The sequence below is a fragment of the Thamnophis elegans genome, chromosome 1 (assembly GCF_009769535.1).
Source record: "Thamnophis elegans isolate rThaEle1 chromosome 1, rThaEle1.pri, whole genome shotgun sequence".
Classification (NCBI taxonomy): domain Eukaryota; kingdom Metazoa; phylum Chordata; class Lepidosauria; order Squamata; family Colubridae; genus Thamnophis; species Thamnophis elegans.
The window spans coordinates 70676195-70703375 of record NC_045541.1 but is presented as its reverse complement, the minus strand read 5'-3'; the positions used below and the strand labels follow the sequence as shown (position 1 = coordinate 70703375).

The following is a 27181-nucleotide window of genomic DNA, read 5'->3' as shown; positions in this document are numbered from 1 at the left end:
GAAGTCAAGGCTTTGCTGAAGAAATCTATCTCATGGTTCAGTTTTCAACCTGTCAAGTATGATAGTGGTCTTCGTTTCTTAAACTTAAAGGCAAGCAACATAGTTGAAAGAAAACTGCTGTCAAACAGAAAACTTGTTCATGAATAGAAATAGACAGTGTGTCAGAGAAGGACCGATTAATTGTGGTAATCTTTTTATCCTAGAATGAATGTTCCAAGGTTGGACATTTGGGGAGTTGCCACTCTTGTCCAGATGGGACAGAAAGAAAGAGTGAATGATGTTCACCTTCTTGTTTTGTTTTGTTTTCCACCAGGCTAGTGTAAATATTTCTGAAGAACACAAGCTTGATAGCAATAGCAATAGCACTTAGATGTATATACCGCTTCAAAGTCCTCTCTAAGCAGTTTACAGAGTCAGCATTTTGCCTCTGACAAAATGTGCCTCTGACATTTTACCAACCTTGGAAGGATGGAAGGATGAGTCAACCTTGAGCTGGTGAGATTTGAACTTCTGAACTGCTGGCAAATGTAAAAGTGCTGAACTACTGGCAGTCAGCAGAAATAGCCTGCAGTACTTCATTCTAACCACTACAACACCATGGCTCTTATGACTGAAGGCTTTAGAGGAGGGGTGTCAAACTTGCATTGTCACAGTGGCATCACGTGACATATCAGGACTTTTCTCCCCTTTGCTAAACTGGGCATGGGCATGGCCAGTGCGTGACGCATCCAGCCCATGGGCCATAAGTTTGACAGCCCTGCTTTAGAGTGTACACATCCAATGTTTCTCCTAATGATCACACCACAATCCATCTCCTTTTATCTTCATTAATATTGAGTTCTAGCATGGGAGAGGTGAAACCATGAATATGTTCACTGAAGAAAAAAAAACAGAAGCACTGCCATGCTAGATCAGACCACTGGCCCATCTTTCCCAGCAGTCCATTCTCACAGTAATCAACCAATCACTAGTCTCCCAGCAGATCTTTAGAGACAGTCACATTACCATCAAAACTAACAGCCATTCATCCCATGACTTCCCTGAAGTCGGCCAATCCTTTGTTGAAGACAGCCAACCTGGTAACCAGCACTCACATCTCTTAGTATATAAATTCCAAAACTGCATTGCTAGTCCCAATTTCCATTTCAAGTGGGTGTGGTTGGGTGGGTGTGTTGTCTGCCAGTCACAAAAATGTTATAGCAGTTAGTGTAAAGAGGAGCTGCAATGCTGCCAAACTCTCATTCCCTTGTTATTAAAAGCCTATGGCTACCATTGATGATGAAAAAAATAGCATGCAAGCAATTTTGCGATCAGGTGCTTTTTCCAATAGCTTTATAACTATGGCTATATGTTGCTATAGTGGAGGAAAAGAAATGGTAAATCTAAACAATGTCTACAAGTCGGCAGCCAGACAAAAAACTGAAGATTTTTGGTGAGCAGATGGGTGGAAGAGATGGTTTGGGAGCAACAAAAATCAGATTTCACTCTACATCCCTTTGACTTGCCTGCTATGCATTTGGGAATATTTCCAACGATTTGCAAGTAATTCGAATACTGTATAGCTCAAGTAAATGCCATCAATATTTTAAAATAGAATCATCACGATAATGTGTATTTAACTAGCTGAAAGGAGAGAGAAAAACTATGAGCAGTTGTTGCGAAAGAAGGCTTGTGAAACAATCAAGCTACCCTTCCCTTTTAAGAGCCCATGAACAGAATTGCATTAGCTGAAGCCCAGAGGCCAGCAGACAAGACAAGGTAAGTCTTCCCACCTGTGAAGAAACTGGCTGTTCATAAACTGTTCAGAGTTCAATGAGGTAAATGAAAGACTGCTTTTTTATTACTTCGAACACATGATTGTTGAACTGGATTCTCGGCTACCAAACATAGATGACGGTGAGGGAGCATGAAGCTCCAGACTTCATGTAATGAAGTAATGCAGTCTCCCAGTAGGGAGATTCTATGTGAGATTGTTCCAACATAATAGGGGTACCATTTTTGTGCCACATAGCTGTAAAGAATTCAGCACTGACATGGTCTATGACAACAGGTTTTTTTTACATCACAACAAAAAACCATAGTTATTGACCACCCCTAATGAAGTAAAAAAAAAAGCTTCTTTAATATTTTAAATATGGAAATGTGCGTGTATTGAGGACATAAGCCTGCAATATAATACATATAATAGCATCGGAGTATTACGGGGATTGTAATCCAATATACTGAAGGATGTAGAGTTGAGGAATACTGCCCTAAATCATTAATCTATCACATTCTCTATCAAGTCATCCCATGGTACACCTATTTCATGTGGTCAGTTTGTGTTACCTTATGTCTCCTTTACTTTATCCAATTGTCTTACCTCCTGCCAAGTTAGATCGTGCCCTTATTCCATTACATTTAGTACCATTCTCCAGGGAAACAGCAGTGTATTGCATTAACATAGAAAGAACAAAATTCTTCACTTGTAATCTAAGTGCAAATTATGGATGAAGACAAGGATTTGTCCTGGCTCTTAGAGCAGCCAGTCAGTTCCCTCAAGCATCAAGTTGGATTAATAAAACTTTATTGCTACTCATTAATCTAGAAGATGAGAGCCAGTTTGGTGTAGTGGTTAAGACAGCAGTCTAGAATCCAAGAGACAGATGTTCTAGTCCTGCCTTAGGCAAGAAGCCAGCTAGGTGCCCTTGGGACAGTCACTGTCTCTCAGCCCTAAGAAAAAGGCAAAGGTAAACCACTTCCAGAACTCTTGCCAAGAAAATTGCAGAGACTAGTCCAGGCATATTCCAGAGACAAGGCAGGCTTGAAGTCACAGGACAAAAAAAAGAGACTAAAAAGTTATCCAAAGCTACAAGATTATCTGTAAGTATAGTTGCAGTTATCCCTATTTGATTTGATATATAGAAAAGACCACCGTGGACAAGGGAATGACTGTCTTCAGATGAAGCCATTTTTACATTTCAAATTCTTGTTACTCTGCTTAATTATATTTCCTCTTTTGTTTTCTTTATTTCTCTCTGTCTCTTTCTCATCTGCTCCTTTGCTTTCATCAGGTTTCCCATATGAGAAAGTGGTTCAGCGGGTGCTGTATCTACAGGTCTTGGATTATGATCGGTTTAGTCGTAATGATCCAATTGGGGAAGTTAACATTCCTCTCAACAAAGTGGACTTGACTCAGATGCAGACTTTCTGGAAGGATCTAAAGCCCTGCAGTGATGGGAGTGTAAGATACTAGCTTTGCTTTGTAACTTTGCACATTTTTCCTAGCATGGCAAGAGGAGATCAAGGTTTTGAAGTCTGCTGATGAGATCCTTCCTGCTTCTCTTTATAACGCCTTTTAAGGGCATAAAACCTTAATACCTGCAAGATGTCAGGTATGGTTGTAGATGCCATGTAAGGCAGATTCAGTCAGTGAGAGAAGCCTAACATATCCACCCTTAATACTTCTGAATGTACTGATTATTTGCCAGCAGCACGAAACACACACATGAGGTTTACTTGTTTTATTCACTGAATAATAATAATAATAATAATAAAAATAAAAATAAATAAAAATAAATAAAAGAAAGTCAAGAACATCTATTAATCGAAGTAAAGAACAAAAATCTACTGAAGGCCCAACAGACAAAACAAGAATACAGAAAAGATGTGATAAAATCAAGAATGGAGAGTTGGCAGAACAAAGCACTGCATGGTCAATTTCTGGAAAAAATAAAAGATAAAGTGGACAGTGAACAAACTTGGTTATGGTTAAAAACAGGTACATTAAAGAAAGAAACAGAGTCACTAATCCTGGCTGCGCAAGAACAAGCTATCCGCACAAATGCCATTAAGGCCAAAATCGAAAAATCCTCTGATGATGCCAAATGCAGACTTTGCAAAGAAGCTGACGAAACTGTTGATCACATACTCAGCTGCTGTAAAAAAATCGCGCAGACTGATTATAAATTGCGGCACAATTCAGTAGCACAAATGATCCATTGGAATTTGTGCAAAAATTATAATATTAAAACAGCAACAAACTGGTGGGAACATCAGCCTGAAAGAGTCACAGAAAATCAGATGGTCAAGATCTTGTGGGATTTCCGTATACAAACCGACAAAATACTGGCGCATAATACACCAGACATCACACTGGTTGAGAAAAATAGGGTCACAATCATAGACATCGCAATACCAGGTGATAGCAGGGTCGCCGAGAAGGAACATGAAAAAATCGCAAGATACCAGGACTTAAAAATCGAAATTCAACGACTATGGCACAAACCAGCAGTGGTAATTCCAGTGGTAATTGGCACACTGGGTGCTATTCCAAAAGCACTGGAATTACATTTAAAACAGTTAAAAATTGACAAAATCACCATCAGTCAAATGCAAAAAGCCGCACTGCTTGGATCTGCACGCATATTGCGAAAATACGTTACGACGTCCTAGGCCCCTGGGTGGGACCCGACTAGTAACCAATGCCAAATCCGGTGAAACAACTGGCCGCTGTGATACAATTGTATAATAATAATAATAATAATAATAATAATAATAATAATAATAATAATAATAATATACTTTATTCATTAAACTCAGCCAACTGAACATTAAAAAATGCATTACAAATACCATTGACTGGTGCTAATGGTTGATACGGTTTGCTGCCAGCGTCCTAGGTATCAACCAAGTACCTTCTTAAAATATAGGATGTTCCAAATAGCACAGTTTTTTGCAATTCCGCTGGTGTTATTGCAGGGAGCTGCAATTTGTTGATGTATCTTGTAAAATTCTTGGACATGGTGCCAAGTGCCCCGATGACAATGGGTATCACTGTTACATGCTTCATCCATAGCCATGTAGTTTAGATGGCCAGGTCGCGATATTTCATTATTTTTTCTAGTTCTTTTTCTTGACTCTGGCATCTCCAGGAACAGCGATATCAATAAACTGTACACTTCTGCCCTCTACAACCATGATATCTGGCAAGTTGTGCTCCAAATGACGATCCTTTTGTATTTGAAAGTCCCACAAGATCTTCACCTTCTCATTTTCTATTATTATTACTATTATTACTATTATTACTATTATTACTATTATTACTATTATTACTATTATTACTATTATTACTATTATTACTATTATTACTATTATTATTATTATTATTATTATTATTATTATTATTATTATTACGTGGTTAATCTTTGGTGAGATTCACAGTCTTTGGGGCTGGTTGGTAGCTCAACAGCTCGAGTCCTAACCAAGGACCTAGGAAGTGTTAAGGTAACGTCGGAGGATATAAGCTGTTCCAAGTAGGGTGGTTTTTTGTAGAATCAGAATGTTCAAGTCTGATAAATTTAAAATTTCCAAATAGTGAGGTAGCCCTTTGGGTATTGCTCCAAGGGCTCCAATTACAATTGGGACAACACAGTTTCTTTTTCCACAGTCGCTCAACTTCAATTTGCAAGTCCCAGTATTTTGTTATTTTTTCTTGCTGTTTATTTTCAATCCGTGCATCTCCAGGTATTGCAATGTCAATGAACCATACTTTTTTCTTTTCAACTATTGTTATGTTAGGTGTGTTGTGGGCCAAGTGCCTGTCAGTCTGAATTCTGAAGTCCCACAAGATCTTGACTTTCTCATTCTCTAAAACCCTCTAAACCTGATGTTCCCAGTGGTTTTTGCTGTACTCAAATCCAAACTTTTGGCACAATGATCTTAGCAACGCGGTCATGGCGTTATAGGTAGTCAGTTCGTGAAATTTTGCTGCACCCACTGATCAAGTGGTCGACTGTCTTGTCTTTCTCATTACAGAGGCGACATTTGCTGTTGGTGGTAACATGTTGAATTTTTGCCTTCATGCAGTTTGTGGCTAAGGCTTGTTCTTGAGCTGCCAAAATAAAGCTTCCTGTTTCTTTTTCAGTGCTCCTGATCTTAACCAGTTCCAAGTTAGCTTTTGGTCAGCTTTGCCTTCAATACTTTTCAAGTATTGGCTGTGCATAGCTTTGTTTTTCCAATTTTCAACTCGCTTCTCAATTATTTCTTTCTTATATTCAGCTTTTGACTTAGTTGTCTTTAAAAGGCCTCTTTTATTTACTTCTTTAATCATTGGTTCTTCACTTTTCTGGATATAATCATTCAAGCTGTGTTTTTCTTCTTCCACAGTCTGTTTTACTTTTACTTGATATAATCGGTCAACATCACTTTTAGGGTGCAAAGCATGATTCATTGTCATAAGCTTACTTGTTTTTCTGTCCAAATTGTCCAACTCCATTTGGGTCCAGTCAATTATTCCTGCAGAGTATCGAATCACAGGTATAGCCCAGGTATTTATGGCTTTTATGATATTTCCTCCATTCAATTTGTACTTTAATATCTTGCAAATTTGTCGAATGTACTTGGCTGAAGTTAATTCCTTGACTTTACTATACATTAAATTAGAGGCCTCTAAAGTCCCCAAGTACTTGTAGCTTTCTTCTGGTTTTACTGCCTTTATCATTTCTTCATTCTCAAGTTCTATTCCATCATCTTTTATGACCTTGCCTGCTTTGGTTGCCATTGTTGCACATTTGTCAATTCCAAACTGCATACCAATGTCTTGGCTAAATTCTTTTGTATTTTCAATTAATAAATTCAATTCAGCTTTTGTTTTACCAAGCAGCTTCAAATCATCCATGTACACCAAGTGCGAAATTTTCAGTCCTTTCTTTGCAAGTTCGTATCCATAGTTCATCTTCTTCAAAATGATTGTCAGTGATAGCATTGAGAGTATAAAAAGTAGGGGTGAAATGGAGTCGCCCTGGAAAATGCCTCATTTAATTTCAACTTCACCCAGTACTTCTTCATTAGCTATAAGCTTTCGTTTTCCAGAGGTTCGTTGAAGTTTCCATGAATTTTTGTGTGTTGCTTCTGATGACAAAGATTTTCAGGCATTTCTTGATCCAGCTATGGGGAACTGAATCAAATGCTTTCTTATAGTCTATCCAAGCCATGAACATGTTGGTTCGTCTTTTCTTTGAATTCTTTAGGATTAGCTTGTCAATCAGCAGTTGGTCCTTTGTTCCTCTTGAATTTTTGCAGCATCCTTTCTGTTCTACAGGAAGCAAGTTATTTTTTTCCAAGTATCCATTAATTTGGTTTGCAATGATACCAGTAAGGAGCTTGTATGTTGTTGGCAAACAGGTGATCAGCCTATAGTTTCCAGGATCCTTTCCTTTTTCTTTATCTATTATTGTTGTTGTTGTTGTTTATGATATTATGAGAACAACACAGAAGAGAAGTAAACATATATACACAGTCACATATATACACACTCCACATAATTATAAGTAAAACCTCTATGACGGGTACAACAGTGGCTTCATAACTGGATGTCCAATTCAGCTATCCAAGCAATCACCTCTTGAGTTGCTTCATGTGGATCTAGGGAACCAGAAAACACATGTCGTGGGCAATCTTGCACAATATATTTAATAATTTGCACATCAGCACCACAATCACAACAAAGAAAATCTTTCTTGCTGGATGGTATCATTACAATGAAAAAACTATATCTAAAACAAAAAGCATCCCATTATTATTATTTTTTAAAAAGACTATAACAAATGCTCTTAACAAGCATGGCTCCCACCCCCCTCAATTTACTCAATCCAAGAGCAAAATTATTAATCTTGACTCACTTTTGAATTCCCATGCTCATTTATACTATTCTATTGTAATCCACACTGGCATTCCTGAACACAGCTATCAGCCGTAAGTATTGTTGGTCTTGATTATGAATACAAATAATGATTTCAGCCAATGCCAAATATTTTTATCAGTTAGTACAAAGGTATGAAAATAGCAGCTCAGGAGCTGCGAAATGTCTTACCAACATGGTTTTGTGCTCCTGTATTTTATGTGCTTTTGGCCCAATTTCTGTATTGCAGAAGGGATAAAGGGGGGGAAAAGAATGCCTTAAGACTAGCAGATAGAGATAGTCACCAATATATAGATGGTCACTTAACAATTTAAACTATTCTGTGCACTTAGCAAGCAGACTACATTTATGATCATTTGCAATGTCCCATAGTCATGTGACCACATTTTTGCCAAAAACTGACATTTACTTCCAGTTTTTCACAAAACCAGTCAAATGGTTTGCTTAATGATCACAGCATTCATTTAACAACTCCGGTGTTTGCTTAGCAGTGGCAAAACCACCACCAAAAGGTTGTAAAATCATGTGGCGACCCCCTTAATGACTGCCTCAATTTACAATCATGATGGGCAGGCTCCATTATGGTCATAAATCGAGGACTACCTGTAGTCAAAACACTCATTTCAACCCTTGCTTTGCTCATTGTAGGAGTGCAATCTTCACTATGCCACACAAAGCAGGCTGTGGCTGCTGATCTGATGAAATTTATAGTGGAAACATATAGAGCTGTTAATTGTATAGAATGAATAGACCAAATCCTGAAGGATGCTCAGAAGTCTTCAGTTCCAAGCATAGAGAACCTTCAGAAGGGACATCAGTGATGTCAAACATCAGGCAAAGATTTTCTCATTTCTGTTCATTTTTCTTTCTAGGGAAGCCGAGGAGAACTCCTTCTGTCCCTTTGCTACAATCCCTCTGCTAACTCCATTACTGTGAATATTATCAAAGCTCGGAATCTTAAAGCCATGGATATTGGGGGAACATCAGGTATCGAATTCCAGAACAGTACCAAATAATCCCAAATGAAAAGTCACCCATAAATTAACCTTTTCCTCAGAGGCCTGGCCACTTATATTTGTGGTAAATCTGGTAGAAAACTGTGAAATGTCAGAATGTCTTTGATGGTCAGATTTTTTTCCTCCAGCTGAATTGGGTATTATTTATGTTTTGCCTCACCGGCTGACAGACATGATGGAGTCTTAGCTCATACAGGATTCTGTATGTAACAGGAGAAATACTAACCATTACCATGGCGGTATTCCATTTACACAGACAAAGGTTTGCCCTCAAACAACAGGTGCCATATAGCTGAAGAGCCCTTTGAAGGTCTGAAAAGACTCCAATTTTAGTTTCGTTTCAATCATGTAAAGTAGAAAAATAGATCCTAGGGAAGTGTTGATGAATCTTTTCGGCACTGAGTGCTGAAATGGGACCGTATGTGCGGGGGAGCACCAGAAACCGGAAGAGCACCTTCCCGGCATGCATTTGTGCACCGGGAAGCTGAACTTTTGGTTTCCGGTGTGCATATGCACACCAGTCATCTGGTCTTCCGGTTTCTGGAGCACATGCACACACAAAGAGCAGCTGGCCAGCAAGCATGTGCGCACCGGAAACCAGAAGCTCAGCTTCCCAGCATGCACATGCATGCCAGGGAGTTGCTCTTCCAATTTTTGGTGCTCATGCACACATGAAGACCAGTTGACTGGCACGCATGCACGCACTGGAAACTGGAAGAGCAACAGGCAATGGTTGGCATGCCCGGAGACATGGATCTGCGTGCCATTTCTGGCACACGTGCCATTGGTTCACCATCATGGTCCTAGGGCATTATCTGACGTGTCCTTCTTGCTGAAACTTCAGTTGGGTTATTTCTTATTACTGTATCATGGGAAAACTATTGGGAAAGTCTGTGCATAATATTTTTACTTTTATGAGGGGAAAAGTAGATGTAAGACTTTCAGAACATTCAATGGGAACAACGAAGAACATTTCCCATGATGTATGCATCAGCTCCATCTTTGCAAGAGGTTTTGTTGGCTCATGGATGAAAGGACACATTCAAAAGTATTTCTTTTAATTTGCTAATAATGTTCCATTCAATTGTAAGAAATGTTGTAAAAGAACAGAATGAATTGGTGTTAGTCCATTTGGAGCCTCTGGGGGCATGAATGTAGTATCTTTGTAGTTCCTTAAAGCAGCCCTGCCATTGCCAAGGGTGCCCATACAACCCCAGAAAAGACACTGCTACTTTAAAGACGAGAGAGAGAGGGGGGGGGGGTTCAAGTTTCTGAATACTTTGTACCATTTTAAAAACCAAATATGAGATGCTGCATAGCAGCGTACGCTATGTTTAATTTCCAGAAAGATATTTATATTGTAAGTTGTTTCAAGCTAGATGTAGGCAATTGTCAGTTCATGTGGCTTTTAGCCATTCTTGTGTAGACTGGAAAGCCGAAGATAGTCTTGTCCATTTCCTTCTCTTGATCAACTTTGTTTATCAATTTTAAATTTCCACTGTATTGGAAACTACTTTTTTTCTATGTAGAATTTAAATTCACAATTGGACCTTATTCTATAAATAAAACTGAACCTTGTACTTTCAAATTTCATTTAAGTGCATCATACTTTAAGAAACAAACGATTTTTAGCAGGTATCCGTAAAGGTGATAAATACTGGCATGTTCCTTCTATAACTTACCCTGTTTCCTCCATTAAATCCTGGCAATCATGTCCATTTTCCTTGCATCAGATCCCTATGTGAAGGTGTGGCTGATGTACAAAGATAAGCGGGTGGAAAAGAAGAAGACAGTGGTGATGAAGCGATGCCTGAACCCAGTGTTCAATGAATCCTTCCTGTTCGACATCCCCACAGAGAAGCTGAGGGAGACCACCATAATCATTACGGTCATGGATAAGGACAAGCTGAGCCGAAATGATGTCATTGGAAAGGTAAGGTCATCCCTTTGGCTGAGGATAAGCTTCTTGCTTATCAGAATTTGCGTTTGGGTTTGCGTTCCTCCTCAAATACTCATGATTTCCTGTCAGAAATACTATTAGTTCTTTAGTTTTATTGAAGCTTTACACCAGCTGAGTCCCTCCGTGTGTGTTTGATCAGATATATTTTATTAAAACCCCTTTTATGACAAATGTAAGGCAAAACCATTTCAAAACACTGGGAAAGAGCAACTTTGCAAAGAGCAAATTTCCTCTCTCTTTGCTCCCACAGCTAAATGGCAATGGAAAAAGGTAACAAGAAAGATGAGACAATCTATAGGAGCACAGGATGAAAACTAATTATAATGATAATGGAAGATATGATTTCCATATAGGGGTTAGGATTAAAGGATTATGCCAAAGGCAGAAAAGAATGAAATATAATTGAAATTTCGTGGCTGGGTTTTTAACAATATGAAATCAGGCTATTTGGGGGTGCTCCAGGTGGAAAGAACAAAATTTTGACTCCCAAAGACTTCCAGCTCCCATTTTGATCCTTACTTTCTCTCCAAAACATTCAGTTGTAGTTTAATATTCAAAGCAATCCTAACTCCCATGAGCAGCCATTTCAGGAAAGAACAGATGGGGTAGATGGTCCAGTTGAGGTTATTCTGCCTACCACTTTAGTCCTGAGTATATTTCTACTGTTCCTAGCAATAGAAACCAGCAGAAGACCATGGAATAATTCATGGCTTGGTCAGGAGCAATACAAGACAGATTTGGATCCAATTGTTTGTCCTCTTAGAAAGCCCTGAGTCTTTTTTTTCCACCACGCCAGTCTGGAGAGTAGGTAACTAAATTCTCTCTCCATTACAAAAAAATTGAAGTGGGATGTGATAAAAAGAAAGCAAATTTACTCTACTATATCCAGACATTACTCCTGCCCTTCCTGGCACAAGTAGTGCTTACAGCTTGTCCCACTTGAAATTCTATGTCTCAAATGTCTACAAGAATAGAACAGTAAGAGATTTGTACTAAATATATCTTGATTTGCCTCAAAATATTCCTGCAGTCCTCATCCTTCTGGAATAGAGAAAATTTGCTTAGGATAAACTTGAACCTGAGTCTCTAGCAAAAAAACTTAAATTAACTGGATATAGAGCTTTGAGCATTCTATGTGCAAACATTGTATGTGCTGCCAACAACTACAGTTTTTAATTGTTAGAGATATCACAGCTGGGTATTGAGATAAAATTAAGAGCAAATCGGAACCAACATATTAGCACAATCCCTTGGCATGTCCAGCAGTTTCTGCTACAATTTAGTTCAGCTTTCAGGTTTGAATCTGTGCACAGTGATTCTAATAAATAGTGTTATATTGTGACTTCTGCTTTAAATCAATTTGTGGAAAATATTAATCAAATAGATCCATCCAAAGCTTATAATTTGTAGTATGGGATAGTAGCATAATGCAAGCTAGATGCTTGGCAACATAATCACAAAATTATATGTCATGCTTCCTTACCCAATGCCATTTTGTACTTTTTTTTTCAACAGGGTCAATTATCCTTTGGCATTTTGCAATTCAATGATGTATTGTATAACAATTTAGCTTAATGAACTTTTGGAAATATTAAATGCAATTTTTTATATATCTGGAGAACTGACTTCTTGCTTTAAAATGCAAGCTTATATACAGCAAAATTATATAGTAATGTAATTAATATACTATATAGTATATAGTATATGAAATTGTATAGTAATGCAAACTTGATCTGGTTCTTGAGAAATTATTGATTAACTTTGCTCAAGACCCCTGAAGTCTCTTTAGTAAAGTCCAATTTACTCAGGAAGAGGAACAGACACAGGATACCCATTTTTGACTTTCATGGATTGTTACTGTATGGTGTTGCAGTAAGTAGAAAACCAGCTACTGTCAGACCAGACCAGGAAATCAACTCCACAAAAAGGCTAAACCAACTTTTATTGCAATCGACAATAGCAACAGAATCTTACAAATCTGATTATGCTATACTACCTCCTCCTCCTCCTGATAGTTTAGTGAATTAAGAAAGTATCTGCATGATCCGTTTCCAAATATTATGTCATTTCTCTGGACTTAAAAAAATGTTTCAGCAGCTTTGGCCTGAGTGATAGTTTCTGTATATCTCGGACAGGGTCTTTAGATACCCTCAGATTATCTCATGGAACCTCTTTAGATGACCTCAGTAAATGTGGAAATTCATAGACTGCCTGGACCAATGCTGTGTCAGGCTTGGAAAATAATGAGCGTGTTCTGTGCTCATCTTCTGCAGGGTGGTACTTTAAGCAAAGACCTCTTAACAATCTTCCCAAATATTTGCAAAGGTATTTGGAGAAATATAGGGAAAGGAAGGGTTTCGTTCAGGTTCTGATTAGTAAGGGAGAGATTCTGAGCAAAGTTAAAGCTAGGTTTCAGTTGTGAAACCCACGGTCACTAAATGGAATAAAATATCAAGATCAACTAAAAGCAAAACTTACGCAATTCGAGTATTAGAATAGCTCAGCTGCTTCAGCCTCTGCTGAAGCTATGTGATAATAATGAGTGACTGAATAATTACTATTGTCAACCTCCAGTTAAGTTATGAAATCACATGGCTTTGAGTGAGAGTCAGAAAGCTACATTAGTGATTCTGGAAGACAGATCTTGGCTGTCATTGTGGGGGAGAAGATGACACACACATCCTCCATGCATCAGTATAGAAACCCAGTTGATAAAAATAACTAAATCTACCACAGGGATTAACACTTTTTAGCTTTTCCATGTAAACTAATTCTGACACCTCCAACACATTTGTGCAACGGAAGAGAAATAAAGGTTGGATGGTAGCTGATGAAAAATTCTAGCCAACAGGACAACACTTTAACTTCATATTGAAGATGTGAAACCCCGGGAAGTTACATGGGAGTAAAAACTGGAGATATATCTCTGGGTTCTGTTGTGTCTGCAGCAATGATGCCAAAATGCTAACATGTATGTGGTTACGTCACCATGCCAATGTTATCATTATATATTTATAGCTTGACTTTTAATTCAAATACATATGTTGTAGCATTTGTCTGATGAGTTTGTCTCACATATTAGTTGCTGCTACCATCCATCCAGAAATTAATATTTCTTAACGTAGTGTATTTCCCCCCCTCCATGCGCCCATCATTTACAAACAATATGGTATGATACTATGGGAGATGGAGTTATAGTCCAACACATTGGGAAACCAACAGTTTAGGAAATACTGATATGTAGAAACTTCATGTTCTTCAATGGGCCCAAAGTGATTAACAATAGAAATAGAATCATAGGGCTGGAAGGAACCTTGAAGGGTTTCTAACACAACTCCCTGCCCAAGGAAGGAGTCCTTATTCCATTCCAGATAAATAGTTGTCCAGTTTTTTCTTAAGAACCTCCAGCAATAGAGCATCCACCACTATGGGGGCAAGCTATTTCATTGACTAATTGTTCTCACTGTTAAGAAATTTCTCTATTGTTCCAGGTTAGGTGTCTCTCTATCAAGCTTCCACCCATTGCTTCTTAGACAGCCCCCTCTTCCCCATGATAGCTGTTCACATATTGGCTATCGAAGATGGCTATCATATCACTCTTAAGTCTTCTCCTCATTAGGGTAATGAAGATTCCCTTTGACATTCCTCATACAATTAAGCCTGCAAACACCTTATCATATTTGTTGCTCTTCTCTGCACTCTTTCTAGGGCCTCATCATCTTTTTTGTATCATGGTAATCAGAACTGTATGCAGTGTTCCAGGTGTGATTTTATTTGTATGATATAGAGCACTACTATCACTTCTTGTGATTGCAATGCTATCCCTCTATTGATACAGCCTAGAACTGCATTGGATTTTTTGGCAGGTGCAGCACACTGCTAGTTCATACTTGAATGGTAGTCTACTAGAACACCTAGATCCATCTTACAATCACTACTGTTGAGCAAGGTAGTCCTATTCGGTAACTGTGCTTGGCTTTTCCTGCCTAGGTGCAGAACTTTACTTTTCTCAACACTGAACTGCAGTTGTTGGACAGAATCCAATGCTCAAGTCTGTCAAGATCCTTCTGAATCATTAGTCTATCTTTCCACACCCTCACCCAGCTTGGTGTTGTCTGTAAACTTGATGAGCCCCCCTTCAATCCCCTGATCTAGGTCATTTATGAAGGTATTGAAGAGCACTGTGTCCAAAGCAGAACCTTGAGGTACTCCACTAGATACTTCTGTGCAGTTGAAATTCCACTTAGGACCACACATTGACATTCATATACTTATATTTCATATCATTAATATATAACTAAGCATTCAATAATACATTCAGATAACATGCAGTTCTCTAAAATGCATTACTAGGGTTGGGCTTTTATTAGAAAATATGCTTCTTTAAACGTCAGACCCGCTGGCTATCAAACCTATTTGATCTATGAGCAGGGATGTTCAGTTTTCTATGGCCAAGTCTATAGTTCTTTTTATTCAAGTCTATCCCGTGCCCAAGTAACTCTATCTAGCTATTTCTTTGTATGTTGAATGTCTTCATTTTTCAACTATGCAGACCAATCCTCTCAAGATATTACATGCAGCTGTCTCATGAAGAAAAAATGCATCTTTATGTCTTTTTCTTGAAGACTGGCAGTTGCTTCGCATGACTACCCTATATTGTTGGCAAATTCACATTCAGACATTCTTTTCCTTTCCTCTCAGATGAAATCACACAATTCTGAACAGTCAGCATACAACTGGAAATATAATCAGCTGTGGGACCTGATCAATACACCTTCTGTGTTTATCTTGTCTTCTATAAATTTAGTTTTCCTGTCCCAGAAAAGTGTGCAAAACCAAGAATGTAATAGAGAAGAAAATGCCTTATATCTTTCCTCCAATGGTAGAAACTAAGTAGGAAACTATATGGCTTAATAGATTATGGTGATTATTGACACAGTCAGCCAGATGTTTAGATTAGATTGGCATTATTGTTCATCGCACAGTTGACCAGATGTTCAGATTGGATATGGCATTTTTTTTTAAAAAAATTAATTTTTAAACAAACATGGAACAAACAGACATAAACACACACAATACATAAAAATCATCCTCCAGTTACCTACCGTATGTCGATTGGTTACAAAACTTTGTGCTTTCTCACAATAGTCCTCACTTGCAATTTACACAAATTCTCATATCATCAATCCAATATATATATAAACAATTACTATAATTATTAAACATTCATTTGACTATAACTATTATTATATCCTTTTATATAAAATATTCTAAATTTAAAGTAAATCTATGTTATGGCATTTCATTATATGCTCCTAAAATCTTCCATATTCCTTATAGCATATTCTATATAAAAATTGTTTATATTTAATAACAAAGCTTTTAAACATCATCTCATAGTCCTCATTAACAATTTGTATAAAGTTTCATATCTGATGTATATATATGCATTATTATCATTATTACTCATTTATTTGACTGTAAGTATTATTACTCCATTTTATACATAATACTCTAAATTTAACTAAATTTAACTTAGTTTTTATTATGATCTTTCATTACATCATCCTGTGTCCTTCCAGTAGTAGTGCAATCTTCTATCTCTTGCCATTTGTAGTATTAGTGTTCTGGTTGCTTTCTTGGTAAGTCTTGTATGAACTTCTCTTAGCAACCTGTTGCTCATTGCATATCTTGTAAAAACTCAAAACCCTCCATCTGTTCCTTCCATCAGCTTGCCTTTGGTTATTACCGATGCTTCTGCCAAAATTTCTCTCATTACTTCTGTCATTTTTCTCCCTTTTCTTCTTCTATACTTTAAGGTCTGAGATAGAGTTCCAATCCATCGATCTCCCCTTTCCATATTCCACTCTTGCCATTTCCAACCACGCTCAGTTTACTGTCAATATCAAGAATTTTCTTATCTCTTTGTTCATCTTTTTCTTCAATTTTTAGAACTCTGTCCTCAACTAAGTAGGTTCAATTTTTCCATCTATTTTTCCTGTTCTGTGTTCTATACTCTCCATTCTCTTCTCAATATTCTCTGTTGTTACTAATATTTTTTTGAATTTCTAGCATAATCATTTGCAATGTTAATGTTTCTTTTTCATGTTGCGCCATTCTTCCAACTTATAAACACTGCCACTATAACATCCAAGGCTTTTTTGTTAAATTTCAAGCAAGTTCATTGTAATCTTTCAAGTCAAGGCTTTCTCTTCATTCCAGTCCAGCTACTGATAGTACTCCAGAAGAGCACCTGTATAAACAACCCGTGCTCTTCCCACTATCACTTTCAATAAACAAACTTTTAAAAAAACCATCCCATTCCCTCCTCCCATGACAGCAACAACATAATTAAAACAGCCACTTGACCATGTTTTTAGAGCCTTTTGGAAAAGCAACAAGGTAGGAAACAACCATATCATAATTTTCCATAAAGAAGAGACCACCGCTGAGAAGGTTTTTTTCATAGTTCCACCACATGGCAAGCTCTTTGATGAGACCTAAAATTCCCTGTCAGTAAAGAATTCCAGATAATGCATATCACCAAACAAAATGCTCTTCCATGACTTCTAGGAAACCCCAATGCAGAAAGTCATGGAATTTAAATGTAAAATAAAACTCATTTTTTTTCAATAGGTATAATCCCAGAAAAAAATAAATACAGTAAATAAATAAGAAACTTTAATAAGATACACGCTCACAGCAAGCAGGAATAAATTTAGTCTAATACTGGAAGAAAGATACAATTCTGACAATATATGATTGGGAAATTAAGTTGAAAACATGCAACAATGGCAACATTAATAGCATATATTCACATCAGAAGTTTAGCCAATTTTAATTAAGAATGGCAAGTATAAACACATATAGTCTGGCTTTTAAGAGGTCCAAATGCTTAAAATTATTGTAAATTAGCAAAAGCACAAAAGAGGGAAGTTAGAGGCCAAATGGTCTTTTTTTCTCTTGCTCTTTTCCTTTGTATTTTAATTGTTATCAAATTTGCTTTGTTCATTTTTGCACCTTTTTCCCCTTCAACATTCAGAGATAATATTAAATAACAATACAATAAAGACCTTAATGCTAAGTAATCAGCTCAAGACAGAATTTTATTGTACTCTACAACAAATACTGTGATGCAATCAGGAACAGCTTTTTAATAGTGCATTCAGTTTCAGATGAAAAAGCTAAATAATCTTATGCTCATTAACACTGACAGTTTATATCATAATATTGATATAATGCTTCTCTCTTTTTAAAAAAAATAACGGTTTAAGCAAACAAAACCATATTGAAATAATATAATGTATTATTCAAATTTTACAATAATATAATAGAGATTTTACACAATTTAAAAAAATGTAAAAAGGTGTTCTTGTTACTATGTTTTGAAATGTAGGAGCATATGAAAACCATCATTTTGCATATGCGAAAGAACCATTTGTATTGGATTCTGTGGGAATGCATTCAGCATATTCAGCATATATCCAGATGGACTAATGCTTTAGCTAACAATGCCATCATAAATTATAGAAAACCAGTCTAAGTAATCCTCTGTTCATATCTTAAACTGGGTTTACATAACCCAGCTGCAATCCTGTGCATCATAACAAATGGGGCTTCTGACTACATTTAGTTTATTATGTAAAAAAACCAAACAAAAGATCTTCAAGCAGGTGAAATATAATCTTTGCTTAAAAATAAACCACTACAAAAATGAAACCTTACCCTTTAAATTGCTTGTGTGAAATAACATACTTATTAAGTGTAAAGAAAAACAGAATCTGGGCTTTCTTTGCCTACTTCTCTCATTCTTTAATTTCTCTTATGCTGATTTGTCAGAAACAAGTCTCAATATCTCCTCTTACACATTTGAGAACATAGAATATCCATCAGTCAGTCTGGGGTCAGATCAGAGGTGGATTGCTCCCGATTTGGCCCGGTTCGGCCGAACTGGTAGTGGTGGCAGTGGGAGGCTCCGCCTACCTGCCCTTACACTTCTGCGCATGCACAGAAGCATTGCACATGAGCACAAGCGAACCGGTAGTAAACCGGTTAGCAACCCACCACTGGGTCAGGCATTGCCCTGTTGCGGGAAAATTAATTCCAATTCTCTAGAACTTCATTCTTCTGTGTTCCACTTCTCTGTACCATGGGCCAGCACCCTCCTATTCCAAGAGGAACTCTTACTATAGATAAGCCTTGACCATGCTGATATTTACATTTCCACATTATACACAAGTTCCATCCCAATGCCATAGAAAGAGCCATGGTTCTGTATTAATCACGTAGCTGGGCATATGCAGCTGACCTTGAAGAAAATGTGAAAGAATGATTTGGGCAGTGGTGAGGACTGAGGGAGACAGCTTGAACAGTCAAGAGACAGAAAGGAGAAAAATAGCTCAAAATACCTCCGTCTTGATTTTGTTCAGTATATGATGGGGTAGAGAGAGAAACTTGGACAAGCTTTCAAGATTCTGTAGTTCTAGCCTACATCCATAGGCTAGAACTACAGAATCCTTCCTAGAATTCGCATTCCTAGAATCCCTGCAGGATCTTGTTTGTTGACCTGGCCTACATTGAAAGGCTGACATTCTGCCTCCTTGGGAATAAAGGATCCTAAAGCAAAATAAGCACATGGATAGGGCACCAAGGGAAGGGGGACACCACAGAGTTGTTCCTCCTATCTATAATGCTACACCTAACTTCAGTCTTTTTTTTGTTGTAATAGTCCTTGACTGGAATGTCCCATTTTATTTTATTTTAATAATTCAATTTCTATTGCTGCCCAACTTAACCAAGTGTCTCTGGGCAGCTTACAGTTCTAAAATTATAAAATAGTTAAAACAGTTTTAAAAAACAATAAAAATAACATTGTTTACATTGCTGAAACATGTTTTCTTTGTCATGGTGAGTGACTAAAATTTAAAGGGTTGGTTTGAAGGTGTCATCAGATACCACATTTGTTTCCATCTCTTGGCATGAGAATGTTCCTTCCATCAAGGGGCACCATTATTGGGCTCTGCTTAGAGCATCAGTGGCCCTAATCCAGCCCTGCAATATTGGTGGTAAGAATGTCTAATGTCCAGGTTCTCTCTGCTTTCCTCCCTATAGTATTTTTTTTCTTACCTGATTTTCAGTAATAGAAGTCTGCCCAGCACAGATAGGATGTCTTGCAACATTTAAGCAAATTTATGACAGCCAGGTAACAGGAAATCAGGAAGAGGGAAGGCGGGCACAAGAAATCTTGATGAGTGCCCCAAATCAGAAAAGCAACAAATTTTGGCTGCCAGTTCCCTGTGAATAGCACATACTGGCAGAGAAGTGAACTGTCCATCCCAGTAACATTTTACTAATGTCAAATAGTCAGAACAGCCTGCTGTATCTCTTGTTTTAATGCCATTGTGAAATCAGACAGCTTGAATAATGAAAAGCTGATTATCTGAAAGTGCCCTTAGCCCGGGAGAGCGTGCCATGCAATGGAGATGTGGTTTCTCTCAACTGCTACCTCATTTCTTGTCAAAATGACTGCCCCACCCCTTGCTTTATGCCCAATCAAGGAAACACAGACTTAGCCACTTCTGCTTCATCTACTCAGGGATAGTAATTTCATAGCAGGCAGTTATACAAGCACTAAGATATGTGCTAAAGCTGACCTATTTGGGAGGAGGAGGTACACAGAGCGGTAACTCAGGGAAGAGCTGGGTATAATAATGAATAGTGTGGCTTTTGACCATTCCTGTTTCCCTGCCTCCTTTAGATCTACCTATCATGGAAGAGTGGACCAGGTGAAGTAAAGCACTGGAAGGATATGATTTCACACCCTCGCCAGGCGGTGGCACAGTGGCATCAGCTGAAGGCTTGAGAGGCAGAAGCCAAGGACTTGCTCTGGGTTTCGGTGCACCAAGTCAGCATTTATTGGCTACACTCTCATGACATGACTTTATGCACAGCGGCTGCACTGAGGTGTCCTCGTGAGAGAAAAGCTTGGGGATGGATGAACAGAGGCTAAGAGAGTAAACCTGATATATGTACTTTAAAAAAAAAACTCTGGGCGTGGGAAAGTAATGTCAGTGCCCCTTATGCTGGTTCAGCGGCACATACTACTATGAGGAGCATTGTTACCACCCAACCTCCTGCTTTAGCCTGTCCTTCAGACTCCGTTCTTAGCAAGAACAAGCAAGAGGAAGAGCTGGAACAGAGAAGAGCCGCACTCCAGGGGCTTCAGCCCAGAGAAGTGAATGGGGCTTCTTCAGCCCTAGTTTGTTTGAGTATGCGGTGTGGCACGGACCTTGAAGTAATGGGAGAAGAGGAATCTGTGATCGCCATACAAGACTGCCTATGCGTTCTTCCAGCCAAAGGCCCATTAGAATGGTAGCCTGCCCTGCCATGAGAAAGCTAGCCCTCATCTGTGGGTGCACAGACTTGAGAGGGGGAATGGCAAGATCACTTGCTCTGTTTCAGTGAGGTGGCTTCATTATAATTCAATACAACTTGTAATAGTAATAATATAAATAACAAGGATGGCTAGACCTCTATCCTAGCCAGGCCTCTCAGCAAAGCAGAGAGGAGCCATGATGCTCCCATAGCCCTCTGGGTGCATTTTGTCTGTGTGTGTGTGTGTGTGTGAGTGAGAGAGAGAGAGAGAGAGAGAGAGAGAAAAGGAGTGGAGGGAGACTGATTGTGAGTAACTGTGTGTGTGTGTGTGTGTGTTATGAAGAGCATTTATGTGTCCCTTGTGTTTTCTTTCCCTCAGCCCCAGAGAAATTGTTTTTTCTAAGGGAATGGATTGTCAGCCTCGCAGGGATCAACAAGAATTTATGCCATGTGAGAAAAGAAAGCAGTTGATTTCCAGGTTTGGAGTCAAAGGGAAAAGAGAACAGTGAGAGGCAAGAAAGCTATTTTGATGGCCCACAGGTCTGGAAGGCCGGAAGTACATGTCACAAACTAAAATTTCTTAGAGGGAAACTAATGTTTATTTATTCCTTTGATCTGGTAATGGTGAAGAGACATGTTAAATACTGCTGAATTTTCTCTGGCAAGCAGATCCCTCACAACTTGTTCCATCCAGTCAGCTGTAAGAGGTTGACCTATTTCAATCTGCACTGGTGCCATCTTTCTTCTCCGTCTTGGTGTCCAAGGCTGGCATTTGCCCAGACCAGAGTCTTGCCACTGGAACAAGCGTGCAGCAATACGATTAACCAGTCAATTTTCCACTAATTGTAAGATAGATTGCCTCGTAATGAACACCTCATTAACAACTTGCATTACTCATGAGTGTATGACTTTTTAGAGAAACGTACACCTCCACTCAGTACATCTCAGGATATTATTTTATATACTAAAATTACCCCCTGCTTGCTAATCAGATGCTCTAGATGTGCTTTAGTTACCCAGATCTTGACTGGGTTTTTTTCCACCAGATGCTAGAACATCTTATGGTCTCCTAATTTTTTCTCCTGATATCATTATCAGGAAAAAGTTTTTGAAAAACCTCATTTTTCCAGATACCTAGTCAGCATAAAAAGATCTAAGACAAGTGTGTCAAAGCAGGAATGGAGGTACTCTGAAAGTGAATCTCTGTAGCTAATTTATGGTTAATCCAGTTCAACATAGAATGTATTAAAATCAGCAGGTGACCCTATCGCCATCACAAATTTAGCATATCCTGCGTGTAATAATTAAACAAAAGTGAGGCTGGCTGCAGTCCACAACTACTTTGTACATGTTTGACAGCTTCTCTACTTTCCACCCCAAATCAGGAAGGCTCAGTTAAAAAAAAAGGATTGTCTAAAAATTGTTCATCATAAAGCATATAGTGGTAATCCTGCAATCCACCCCACCCTACCCCAACTCCTGAGGAGTGCAGTGGGGACTGAGCAGCATTGTGATTTTTAATTGCATATTCACATAACTGATGTGTTGTGTTCAAAACTTAAGCTGCTATGGAAAATGGATGCCTTGATATATGTGCAAAACAGGTTTGTGATCAAAAGTGGCACTTGTTGAACATTTTTAGCATCCATTAAACAAAATATACTTGGAAGACAATTAATTTCTGCTTTAATATGTCATAGACAAGACTGCATGAATCAGTTCTGAAATGACATTTCCAGATTACTGCCAGGTGCTCTATCAAATGACAAAATGCTTCAACTCAAGGCTTTTATCATGCAGTGTCACACTGATTAACCCGCAGAATTCCATGGAAGGTACAGATGATTATGTCTTCCTTGTCTCTTTTCCATGTATGTTCCCCCCACAGTTCTTCCAGGCTTTTTCTTATCATGGGAAATCTACTAAGAAGATTAAAAAAAAATAGGATGTCATAGCTCCAAAAATAGAGCTGGGACCCTTCTTTCAGTTTGCAATGATGTGGCTGGAAGGAAACTCAAAATCATAGAGTACTCAATTACTTGAGTAATAATTCTACTTTTGGTTTATACCTTATTAATGGTCACTTCATTTCTCTTACATGAGAAGAAATTATATGATCTTCCAAAGCAGTCTTCTCACTTATCTAATGATCTATATTCTTAGGAGTTTTCCGGTAGTCATCTAAAATCTCCTTCACTTTTTAAAACCATGATTCAGATCTGCCTCTCTAGCACAACAAAAACCAAAGTTGTTTTGCTGTTTATGAGTTAGTTGCTTTAAATGGTAGACGACAGTTATCATAACATGTCTTGAATAATTTACTTAGGATAAATTATTGCTAGACCCTTTTCCCTATCTTTATTGAGTTAAGGTTGCAAAAATTGCAGTCTGGAGTCATGTGCCCTGTATGTAGACTTCTTTTTTGATCTAAGAACCCAGATTAGGGTAAAGCAAAACTTGATCTTCTTTTGCATTGGGGGGGGCAGCCTTAAGGAACAAGATACCCAAGGCATTAACTGCAAATAATAGTTTCTGCCCACTTTTGCCATACAACTCTCAGTGTCCCAGCTATCCCTCGGTATAGCCCTTGAACCAACAGAAGTAGCACACTGCTACCTCTAGACAAAGACAGGATAGTTGGTTCAAGAAAATTAAGGTGGTGGTTTTGGCTTCTCATTCTTTTCTTCCATCAAACTATTATTTCCTTGAATTTGAAAAACAGAAACTTATTTGGGAAACCTGCCTTAAAATGTCCGTGGTTGGTCCCTACCCAAGGCAAGCAGCTGCAACTGGTAGATTTGGGGCATCAATAAAAAAAAGTAAGTTTTATGATTTGCTATTACGATAGTGTTAGTTGATTTTTGTCCCCTATAATGTTTTTTAAGCTGTCTCTGCACACAAGAGAAGTTACCTCTGCTGCAAGACAGCATTCTGAATGCATGTTTTTCTGCAGGAACCCCAGGCAATAGTGACTTCAAAGGGGGAAGATTCAAGGTTTAGGTTCTCTTTTGATTATATTTCCCTCAGATAGTACCCTTATGACAGAATCTTCACTTGCTTCCCCTATAACACAATTTTAACAAATACACCACCTGGTCCCCTATGAGGGTAGATGGGTATTTTTAATTCAGCACATTCCTTATCTGAAAATGATGCCAAGTCTTCAGATAATGCATGTGTCTATCACTGACAGCAACATAGATAAAAACAATACATTTTAAAGCCTTCTGCTCTTCTATGAGCAATGGGAGATGAGATGTAGATAAATCTAGGAAAATGGAAGAGAGCATAATATTTGTTAGGTGGCACTAATGTTCCATTTTGATTTTTTTTATTAGAACCAGTGGGCAGATTGCTAGCTCATATTAATCCATTTCTCCTGAGGACAGAAATGCCCAAACTGACAGCCAAGGTAGCACTTTTACAGATTCTAACAAACACAAAAAACTAACAGATTTAGTTAAACATGATGGGCAAATGACAAGATCATTTTGCCAATGCTGTCAAGTTCTAAGGAAAACATTTCTCAGTGATAACAGAAAGGATAGTAGTAGAAGGAGGATGCTCAGCTTGGTGATGTGCCTGCAATGAGTACCAAAGTCAATGGGTAACAGGATTCTTGCAATTTCTAGACTTAATGCCAGCAAAGTAGGCTAAACCAAATTGTGGTTTTGGAAAAGAATGGATGATGGTTAAATATAAAATAGCTAGGTCTTCATTAACTCATTAATTTTGGTTGAAAGGCTAGGAATTGTTTTAAAGCTGCCAGCTTGATTAGTTGGACTAAATTAGGGAAATCATGGGGGTCAATGGATATTAATTTTGATGCCAGTATGACTGCCTCTGAAGGCTACCTTCCTTGTACAATTGGTTGGTCATTGTAAGAATAGACTGCTGGACTAGATAGACCAGTGGTCTGATCCAGAAAGGCCCTGCTTACATTCTTCTGTTGTTTCCTGGCCAATTAGTTTTCACAATCTTAGTGCAATTTCATAATATCTGCTTCTTCTCCAGAATGTTGTCCATCACCTCTCAGGTATATTTCTACAGACTATCACCTCTGTTCTACACCTCTGTCCACCTTCTCCCCCAGTCCTTCACTTAAACTACCCTATGTCCTTTTAAGTCCCCTCCTCACATTCCTCTCATTTCACACACAAAATTTATTCAACTGTTTCCCTTCCAAAAATGACTCCTCCAAATATAAAGTTTATAACCAACAGTATTGCAGCACCTTGCCTCTTTGAAGTCTCTTCGGATAGGTTTTGTATAGAAAAAGATTATCAGTTTATCATAGAGCATTTAACACCCCTCTCCAGTCTTGGCCATTGATCATGAGGCTCCACAAGCCAACATTTCATATGTCCCAGTTTCTTCCATCATGTGGCTAATCCATGGATCTGTTTTGTCAAGGTATTTGAGCAGACTGACTTTTACAATGTGCATAATATTTGTGATGGAGTTATAGGTATGTATTGTGTAGATTTAGTCAATGTGATACTGAATTTTCCCCATGTATGATGTACAAATGCTTGAATTATATTTCTGGCAGGCATATTTTTATACATATATCAAGACATTGCTAAGAATAATGAAGGCATGCAGAAATAAGAGAAAGACTCAAAATAATCAGAGAGGGTTTCAAAAAAATCAGGAACCAGGAACATTTGAATTGTAAAGTGAGTTTCCCACCCTATGGCTTGGGGGGGGGGGAGATGGCATGCTCTCAGCTGGGCCAAGAATTTAAAATCAAAGCCCCCATTTTTATATATTTATTATTCTGTTATTGAGGGAGCAGTGATAGTAAGGCATCAACTGGCATTTGTTTAATATATCTTGCTAGAGAAAGAGAGTATTGAAATGGATACGGCTTTATTTTTCTATTTTTCTGCCTTACCTGTATAGCTGTCATGCACTCAGATACAAAAACAAAATATTGGCTACTGAAACAACAAAAATAATTTTTATGTCAAAAAAGGAACTGGAATATAACTAACTTCCTGTTGCAGTACTTTTTTTCCCAATCCTGTTTCCAGTACTTTTTTCCTCAGCTTCTTCTGACTTCAAAGTAAAATCATTATCACTGAGCTATTTTTAAAAGCAATTATATCTTCATCATAGCTGGTCAATTTTGCCCAAATAAATTTAATTCCATCTTGCTCCTTTACAATTCATAAAAAATATATTGGATGAGCTTCAAAACTCTATCAGTTGACCATATCAGGCTATTTAATGCAAGCAAAAAAGATAATCTAAACAATCTAAATAATCTAAACATAAGCCATTGACGGAAGCATTAAAAAGCTTCAGTTTGGAACAAAGCTATATGTTTACAAAAAAAAACTTCAGATATCATTTGGAAGGTGCTTTTATTGGAAGTTGCCAGGATTGCTCCAGACAGGCAGAAATTGCAAAGTTTTAATTAATTCGCTAGATTTATCCATAAGAGACTGAAGTCATCTGTTCTTCTTTGTAACTGCCTCATTACCATTCACTCAACAGCATTTCCCCAAAAGGAAAGCTTAGACACTGGACAATATGAAAAATTAGCTGTATCCAAAGAGATCCTTTGATCCTTTACCACAAGCTTTTTTTAAGACTTCAGGTGTCACTAACCTTTGTAGGGAAGCACTGACCATCTCCCAGATCCTGGTCCCTCTTGCCCACCAAAGGAGGTAATCAGATGAAACATAAAATTTTAAACCACACTCTGTCCATTTCTTCAGAGGTCATATACAGTCCTGGATGACATACCATACCAGATTTTCAGTTTCATATCACTGTAAGCTCCAAGCAACATAACATTTATCATGACATTACAGCTCTTCATTTTAGATTCTCCACTACTTTCCACAATGGAAAGTATAAGGAGTAATGGAAATGGGACACCTACAAGTGGGAAGGTTAAATAGACTCCATTAGTGGAAATAGATTCACCCAATGACCATTAGAGCACATACAGATATATGCTTTCCCAGATCAACAAAGTCAACAATTTGGCTTGCTCCAAGCTAGTATTCTGTTCCCATCATTTTTGACTTAATGATATTCTTAAATAAATTGAGAGAAATATGTCAGTTCTGCACAACTTGTAAGCCACCACGGAGGCAGAATTTGCTGATTATGTGGCAGCTTTTCAAATACTGTATT

At 38.0% G+C, this 27181-nt stretch overlaps 1 protein-coding gene across 1 annotated transcript in view; it reads left to right on the top strand.

Annotated features, from left to right (window-relative positions):
- The window catches only part of SYT7 (synaptotagmin 7), a 255232-nt gene extending 231973 nt beyond the window's left edge, over window positions 1-23259 (top strand). The window contains exons 10-13 of the mRNA XM_032234644.1: window positions 3054-3223; window positions 8554-8668; window positions 10431-10630; window positions 20415-23259. Coding sequence (XP_032090535.1) covers window positions 3054-3223; window positions 8554-8668; window positions 10431-10630; window positions 20415-20519 — 590 coding nt within the window. The 3' untranslated portion in view covers window positions 20520-23259. The remainder of the gene's footprint in view (window positions 1-3053; window positions 3224-8553; window positions 8669-10430; window positions 10631-20414) is intronic.
- The last annotated feature ends 3922 nt before the right edge of the window (window positions 23260-27181 follow it).